Raw genomic sequence first — 9,050 nt, 5'->3', positions numbered from 1 at the left:
TTGCTCTGCTTCTTATTTAACATAAAACAAAAAAAAAATTGAAAATAAAGTAAGAAGCGGCAAAACTTGGTCAGCCAAATGAATTTTAATCGATTTAGTGCCATAAATAACGGTAGTCCAGTTCGGCTGTTGTTTACACTATCCTTTTAGCGCTCTGGTGAGTTATGCGTCTGACAATTCAAGCAATTCAATTCAAAGCGTGAAATCAAAATTTTGGTTATACGATTTATTAAGACCAAACTCTGCAAGTCACTCATCATCCCCGTCCAGCTATACGTTGCAGAGGAATGGACGATGACATCATCTAATGAGTCGGCGTTACGAGTTTTCGAGAGAAATGTTCTGCAAAAATTTAAGGTCATTTGCCCATTGGCGATGGCGAATACCGCTTTCGATGAAACGATGAGCTGTACGACATTGACATACATAGTCCAACGAATTAAGAGAAAATGGCTACGCTGGCTAAGTCATGTCGTCTGAATGGATTAAAACACTCCAGCTCTGACAGTATTTGACTCAGTAGCAGAGGAAGTAAAAGACCTCCACTCCATTGGAAAGAATATGTGGAGAAGGACCTGGCCACACTTGGAATCTCCGAATGGAGCCAAACAGAGGGAAGGAAGAACGATTGGCGCGCTGTTGTAAACTCGGCTATAACTGCGTAAGCAGTTTCAACGTCAATGAAGAAAAATAATCTGCTGGAGTCTAAGCAGGCCCAGACACAGCTGCTGTTATCACATGTAGCTCATATATGTAAATTCAATTCTGCTAAACATCAATAAATAAATGTACTTTTTGAAATGCTGCACAAACACTCTTATGTGAACTATAGTTGGTAGGCAAGTAGAATGGCTGTCTAACGACATCCCTATGCATTTAGGAGGCTCAATGTGATGCCACCAGAACTGAAACTCTCTGAATCACCCCATGCTCCTGATGAAGTTCATCCGTATGAAAAGTTTAATCTGTGCAGCTTCCGCGACGGCGTCAAGAAACCCGTTCTGTCTGTTGGCAGTAAGTATAAAATTACGTTTAGTGCCTGGCTTTTCGTTTTTCTGATGTAAATACTAGCTGCTCTCTGCATGAATCCCGATCGAACAGTAATCCAGTTAGAACTCCTACAAACCAACTCCCATTGAAAGGTAGACCTTTCTGAGAAGAAAGAGTTTTCTGGCCGATTAACCAGAAGGACCTTGCGATTGGTAGCCGACCAGGGCTTGCAAACGGAGCTCCTACCCGTTCCAATTGCGCAGTTATTAAAACTGAAGTACCTACCCTAACAAGCTTAGCAGGCTTACAGTACCCTGCAATACCGCTGATCTTAGGTACCCAAAACAGTCTATTCAGGTAGTAACTTGAAGCAAGAGATAAGAAGAAAGAAATCTTATCACAAGTCTTGAGCGCAAATTTAGCGAGCTCAAAGCTATAGCTGCCCTATTAACGAAGTGAATAGTCATCACTCTGAAGGCGGCTGCGCACTGAAGCAATAGATCCACTACTATAATACTCATGGCAGCCATCTCACTTTGGAAGACGCTGGAGTGGTCAGTACGCCTAAAACTGGGGCTGATGAGCAGATGGACAGCTGATGGAAAGTTCCCGACGGTGTACTCCACCACCAGCCCTCCCCGCAAGCTTTAATCCTTCCAGCTCATTGCTTCTAGGAGGATTAAGGATAGCACAATCAAGTGGTACACCGACGGCTTGAAAACGTTGAATTGGTGCAGGAGTCGCAGGACCACGCAACAAACTCTCCATACCTAAGGAAAGTTTTCCGATTATTTTTCAGGCTGAAGTCTTTCCCATAAATCGGTGCATTGAGATTATACGAACTGGAGCAGGAGTGTAGATGACAGCTGAATATATTAGCGGAATGTTACCAAGTGCACTCATCGGAATATTGGACTTAATCAATATGCTAGGTGAGCCTTTGTGATTTAGGAGAGGGCATAACAGACCTAAGGTCGCGGTGCAATCCTCGTCTTTTAATCTAGTTTTGGAAAGAAAGGTAGTAACATACAATGTTCTAGAATTTATGTCTGTAACCGCAAAGTCTTCTTATAATATATTCAACTCTAATGGTCATATGATTTTGTTCTTTTTCTTTTTATATCTTATTCTTGACAAAGTATTTAAAAAAATGCGACTTTGTAGATCAGATGGATCATCACCTAACTTAGGACCGTCAGACCACGTACATTTACGAAGTGTTTATCGAAATTTCCTGACCTTAAGCATATCTATTCAGTTTTCAGTTGCAGACATTCTTCGGAACATTGTACACACCCAATACGTTCTCTGCTAAATTAATCCAACTAAATATTTGCACATAACAATTTAAATACCCAACGGATAATTGCTAAATGCAGTTAAATGTCTCGAAATAAGGCTTTAATTGAGACATTATTCAATTTAAGACAATTTCCACAAAAACCTAAACAACGACGAAGCAACCATTTATGGTGTGAAGTGGTGCTCTACCGCTGCATGTTCTAATTTTAGGCAAAAGCACAGTTAGGCAGGCAAACACGGTTGCAATCGCCGTTACAGGTGCCGGCTGCTACAGTTACCCAATGACAGTTGATTGCTTTTCTGAGCTGATTGCTGCCACAAATGTACATACGTATGTACACGCCACTGTAGCTGTCTGCCGGTAGTGTCTGGCAATTCGCTCGAATCCGCATGTGAAGTACCTTTAATGAGCACCAAAATTGTCGTTTTAATTTATAATGTTGTTACAGTTTTTGTCAGCTCCGCGCACTGTTTCGCAAGAAACGAAAAAAAGATTTACCAACCGCAAAGAATTGTAAAACGATCATTGACCATTGTTGATCAAGAGGTGTTTTAGTTATTTGCACAAACTGAAAATTTGCTCCAGAATTTATTATCGACTGTGGGTCCAGTGTACAAGGGGTGCTTATACCCAAGGGGTACGTGGTGGCTCAAATATGGATAGTTAGTAGATGATTATCTGCCAATTCCACAAAATACAAAGAAAAACCTTCTTGACCCACAATACTGGCTTGGCTACCACTTGTTCATCGCGATTCAACCACGACCTTTTCGCTCGGCTATGTCGTAAATGGCCCACTTTTCATCACCAGTAGTTATTCACTTCCGAAATGGATCGATTTTTCTGCGATTCAGCTGCGAATGTCAGAGGGAAATTTGAATGGAGTAGCTTAGGCATCAAAATTACCGGAACGCAATCGACGAAACCAAAATTGAGCATGTTAAAAGCCGTCACAGTATTAGAGAAATGCTACATTATGTTTCTTAACCAGGAGCATGCAATCCTCACTATCTACGTTTTCGATACTGGACATCAAGAAAGATCCTGTAGAAGTCCGAGAGTGCGGTACTCTGACATGTCTGTGCCTTCCTCAACTGCATCTTGCTACAGCCAGGCGACCATATCGGAGCTGCCTAATTTATGACCGGCCAGTCGATTGCTTTGTAAGTAGCTAGCAACGTCTCTTTGCTCTTGAACCAGGTACTGACGGTCAGCGACTCAATGATATTGTAGCGGCTAGAGGATAGGCGTTCATTTGCGAACGTCATCGACTCTAGTGTCCCACGACAATATCGTTCATTCATCAGTGTAAACTCAATGGAATCTCCTTTAAGTCTTTGTCAAAAGTTTTTAACAAGCCCAACCCTGCTAGGATCATTCTCTCGTTGGGTACTTTTTGATTGAGATAAGAGAATATCTGGGCGTTGATGACCCTAAGTGCTGCGTAGTTTACGGAAATCATGTTTGCGATTAACTACATTCAAATGGTGTGTGAAAAAAGGAATAAATCAAAGCCTAAAGCTTCTACACTACTGTGAAAAGGAGAGTGACCTGACGATAAGACTTCCCTAGGTTAATAGGTTTTGGTAATGGGACCTCTCCTCCGTTTTTCCACATATCGGAATGCGAAGAGTGGTTAGAAACAAGTTAAGAACCTCGGTGAGATACTTTACGCCCGTTGATCCTAGTAGCTTAAGCATCAATATTTTTATGCCGTCATGGGTAATGGCCTTAAATTAGATTAGATTAGATTATCACATGAGGATTGCGCCGCGACCTTAGTTCTATTGTTCCCTCTCCTAAGTCACAAAGGCTCACATAGCCCCAACATATTGATAGAGTCCGATATTCTGCCAGTTGCTAGTGAAGCGATGCGATCCCTATTTGGAAACATGGATCCAAGGGCCTTAATCCTGTGTCATGCAAAATGCAACCTATAGCCTTAGAGGAATTGATCTTACGGAAGACACCTTGAACCTGTTCATCGGCGATAGCAAGTATTGCGCTGTTTTTTGGAGTTTTGCGCCGCTTTGGATAACATTATCTTTTTCCCTATTTTAAGAATGATTGGGTGAAGATGATTAGGTGTAAACTGCATATTAGAAAAAGGAGTGTTGCCTGACTGCATTTTCCATTAAGAATTTTAATTTCTCACACTGAACGCGCCAAATTATTGTTGTTTTGTTTTTAAGTTAAAATAATTTGTAAAATATTACCGTTATAATAAATAATATACTTTGTAGATAAGCTATTTATAAAAAGTAAACGGAAAAGTTGTTTAAAACCTTACTTTATTAAAGAATAAACCAACCGCGTCAGATTTCCTTCATACCATATCAGCTGGCAGCACTGCTTTTATTTATATTTTTAACAATGCCGCGCAAAAACAAGAAAGTTTTAATATCGTCAAATACGACCAAAAGTAAAGATATTTCTCTAAAGTCGCCTATAAAAAGTCAAAAAACTAACCAAAACCCAAGAGCTTTACGCTCTTCAAACTCAAATATCAATATAGAAGCAGCAGGAAACATAACAGCTGAGCATTTTACCCAAACCAAAACTGTGACTGGCAGACGTACCAGAAGTGGAAACAGTAAAACAAATACAATGGAGGATGTCGAGGCAGAACCCACTGCTAGGAGGCGTAAAACCACTGATGAAAATAATGAAAATGCAGAGGATGGTGACAAAATACCTGAAAAAGTAGGCCGATTAGAGACCAATGGGCTGAAGGAAGCAGAAAGTTGTGAGAAAATTGATGCTGAACAGGTAACCGCAAACGAACTGATGGTGGTGGATAAAGATAATGAAAGTATGGAAGCAGCAAAATGTGATGCAGCTGTGGGACAGTCACCTGCAGCAGAAGTAAATTCCAAGCCAAGTGAAAATGTGCCAAACAGTAATGAGAAACCCCAAAATGAAGCTACAGAGGCACAAACGCCCACTGAAACAACAACCAACAAAGAAAGCAAAACTGCGCACCGAACAGACTCCATAGATAAGCTGACCACGTTGTTCTCTAATTTATATCTGAATTCAGTGCAACGGCTGTGCTTAGAGTTTCCGCCACGCTGCGCTGAGGATTTGGTGTACTGTCGCAAACAACACTACCAACAACGTTTCAGTGAAATGGTCAAACCAAGTGAAGCGCGTTTAATGCAGCTGCGCTGTACATTAAAGCAACAACGCTATCTGTCATTTCTAAATCTTGCTTTGGATATGTGTCAGCGACATGAATTTCCTGGCGAAGACACCTTCACCAACTTAATCGAATTAATTTTGGTGTGTTTTATAATAAATTAATATTTTGACTGAAATTTTTTGTAAAGTTATTGTATAATATTTTTACAGAGTCTCAATCCGAAAGCTGGTGACGCGACATGCATACACACATACCACAAATGTATTGAGCTATTTAACTATATGGTGCGTACATTTCCGCCTTGTTGGCGCGCAACGCACCCCGCTTATATTGGCTTCTTTCAACGGCCGTTGGACGCCGAAAAATTGAGCAACAAATCGAAAGGCAGCGACAAACGTTTGTCTAGATCGAAGAAAGTTTTCGACATAATACTCGATTTAACTGAAATCATAATCAATGAATGCAACACCGAGGAGTTATGCAGGTCTGTTGAACCTAGCACACCAACTGTGAAAAATAGAGGAACTGCAGGATTAAGTGTGTCGGAAACACCGGAGAGTGAACTCTATGACCACCGCAAGTGGGAAGAGCGCGACACACACTTGAATACATTCACAGCGCTTAAGCCGACAGTGCGTTTGGAACGTTTATTCATTGTTTTGCGTTTAATTTTGCAAATACTCGAAAATGACTTCGTCATGTGGATGTTGCATCACTATAGTAAGGATAAAAATTGGTTATTCTATAATGACAGCCGACCGCTCGCGGTATTTGTGTTGGGCATCGCAGAGGAAGCGCATTTAAGTGATTTGGGACGACAGCTTTTCCTGCTATTCGCATTGGGTGTAAATAAGGGACTCAATATATACTATTTGAAAATACTCGAGGTATGTCATTTGTGTAGTGTGTGCGTTCTTGAAATATTTTTTCTTATTATTATTAACTTTTTATATATTTTTGCTACAGCGCTATATCTCGCTGCTGATGGTCATTAGCAACACGGCTGACATCGAACACACTGTTTTGGGCGTAAAATATCCGCGTCTCGGCCCAAATACCAAGCAGGTCATATACGATTTCTTTCGAAAATTCAAAGGTTCCTATTTTTGGCTTTAAATGGTGTTGAAATTATTTATATAAACACTTTTTTGTTTACAGATCGCAATTTGAACTCTTCAATTGGCAACTACATCAACGCCATTGATGTGCTGCGCATACCATATGTGCGCTACACATTCATCGATCAATTTTTGCAAATGTTTGGCTTTTTGTATGCCGAGGAATTTTCGCCCGAAAAAGTGTTTAACTACATACGCAAGAAGCGTTGGTTGAAACATAAGAAACAAGCCGAACTGCAAGCTGCCATGGGGGAGGCTGGCGAAGTTGTAGATGAAATCTCTTGCGAGCAACATCTCTCACTACTACTGGAAGCGCTAAAAGCATACTGCAAATGGCATGCTTCGAAAGAATTCATGCAAATCATACTGAATAAACGTAACGTAAGCAGTTTGAAGATCACCGCACATTCAGTACATTATACGCCCATAGCCTATGGTGGCCTTCTAAATTTGGCGCGCATGGAGAATGAAATACATACATTGGAGAACAAGCTGCGTAAGACCGTGCGTGTGGCGAAGCCTTTGATCGATTTGAAACTCATGGATATTTGCATTGATCAGGACTTGCGTATAAAATATCGCACCGACTTGAAGTATTTACACGCTTTGCAAATCAAAGTGGCTGAGCAAAGTGTCGCACATCCAGAAGTCGACTTCAGCGATTGGCAAACGTTTCTGCTTGACTTTAAAGTGGATTAATTTGTTTTGTGTTTTATATATTGTTTTTAATACCGTATTATCCCAGTTAGCAACTTTTTTTTTTGCTGTAGTTTAGGTGCTAAGCTTAAAAATATAATATAGATTTTCTTATAAGTTTACCTACCTTTTTGATGAACTATGCGCTGCCCAAATATATAACTGTATATTTGTAACTTGTTCCTGGCAAATTATTGAAAAAAGAATAAACACATTTTTTTTTTTTTGATTTTATGACAATTTTTTGTACACTTTTTCTGCGCCTTAAAACATACTATTTACTTTATTTGTATTATTTTGTTCATCTTATGAATTTATATCGCTTACTAATCATATATTTAATAATTATAACATTTCTTTTGCTGCATTTACTATATCTTGTATTCAATACAATATCTTATATATTTGTTTCTTGGCTTATTATCATTGGTATAGTATACAGAATCATTTTGTAGAGGCTACTTTTGAATGTCGAACGAATAATTTTTTTTTTTCAATAAAATAAAATAAATTATTTTTTTATATTGAAAAAATAATAATTTTTTTAAATTGAAAAAAATATACATATATTACTTTACACTGAAAAAAAATTTAATTTATGTATATTTTGCTTTTTTATTGAAAAACTAATTGTCACTTGAAACAAAATTTATTTAACATACACACATTTACATATATAAATTTATAATCGTGTCATAGTTTTGTAAATTCGTGTTTGCTTTATATTTTGTTTTAATTCTGCTATTTACACGCAAGTCTGCAAGCCTTGGAAGTGCAACTGCGCACTTAGCGCAAATACATAGCTGTAGATATCTACGTATGTATGTATGTATGTATATCCATCATATATTTGTTTGCACTTATAATCGACATTGGTTTTCTATTTTTTCTAGTTTAGCAACTATAATTATTAATTTTCTTCTTCGTATTTGAAAGAAATTTATATATACAGCTTAAAAAAATTAGTTTTAAAAATTTAAAAAAATATGGGCTTTAATTTTTTTTTTGACTCAGAATTTATAAACATTTTCATTCCAAAAAAAATTTTTAAAACAAACATAAACACGTAAAATTATAAAAAAAATTGTTTTCAAATTTTTTATTTTCAAATTTTTTTATAATTTCTTGTATTTATGTTTGCTTTGCAAAAAACGAAACAAAAAAAATTTAAAAAATAGAAACGAATTGAATTTTGTATTTAAATATGAGTATGTATGCCACGAAGCCAGAATATTTTAATATTGAATATGAAATCTACAAAAACAAAAATAAATAAATTAAAATTTCTTTTACTTTTGTTTATACATGTTTTGAAAATAATTGTTGTTGTTATTGGAAATAAGATTTAAGGAAGAATGAAAGCAACAATTTTATGAAAGGTAACCTAAAAAGTATTAAAATTTTCAATCTACAATAAATAATATTTTTTCTTATAAGTTTTTCAGACAGACTTTTTGAGCCAATTCGACAGAAAGATCATCAAAATTAAAGTTATTAAACTATTACACTGGATTTTATCAAAAATTGGAAGTGATTATTTTTAATAAAAAAAATATATACCTATGTATTTATGTATGTAAAATGTGTCGCTCAAATAATAAAAAAAATATTTTTTTACACTAAGCAAAGCAGACCATCAAAATTATCATTTTTCTAATTTTATTGTTTATTCAAAAAAAAACAAATACAAATGATGTTTTGCAAAACCAATTTTTTGTACAAAAAAGTTGAAATTCTTAAAAAAAAACTTAAAAAAAATGTAAAAGGATGTGTGAAAAATGTGTGCTTATGTCAAAATTAA

The 9,050-nt window shown here is 36.9% G+C and overlaps 1 protein-coding gene across 1 annotated transcript; it reads left to right on the top strand.

Annotated features, from left to right (window-relative positions):
- The first annotated feature begins 4,556 nt into the window (after positions 1–4,556).
- Positions 4,557–7,782, top strand: LOC120776488. Its single transcript, XM_040107169.1, has 4 exons — positions 4,557–5,575; positions 5,645–6,322; positions 6,402–6,531; positions 6,594–7,782. The coding sequence occupies exons 1-4, from the start codon at positions 4,667–4,669 to the stop codon at positions 7,250–7,252; spliced, it is 2,376 nt and encodes a 791-aa protein (XP_039963103.1). The 5' UTR covers positions 4,557–4,666; the 3' UTR covers positions 7,253–7,782.
- The last annotated feature ends 1,268 nt before the right edge of the window (positions 7,783–9,050 follow it).

The sequence above is a fragment of the Bactrocera tryoni genome, chromosome 5 (genome assembly GCF_016617805.1).
Source record: "Bactrocera tryoni isolate S06 chromosome 5, CSIRO_BtryS06_freeze2, whole genome shotgun sequence".
Classification (NCBI taxonomy): Eukaryota; Metazoa; Arthropoda; class Insecta; order Diptera; family Tephritidae; genus Bactrocera; species Bactrocera tryoni.
The sequence above is the reverse complement of the archived record's forward strand: the minus strand, read 5'-3'. Positions and strand labels throughout refer to the sequence as shown.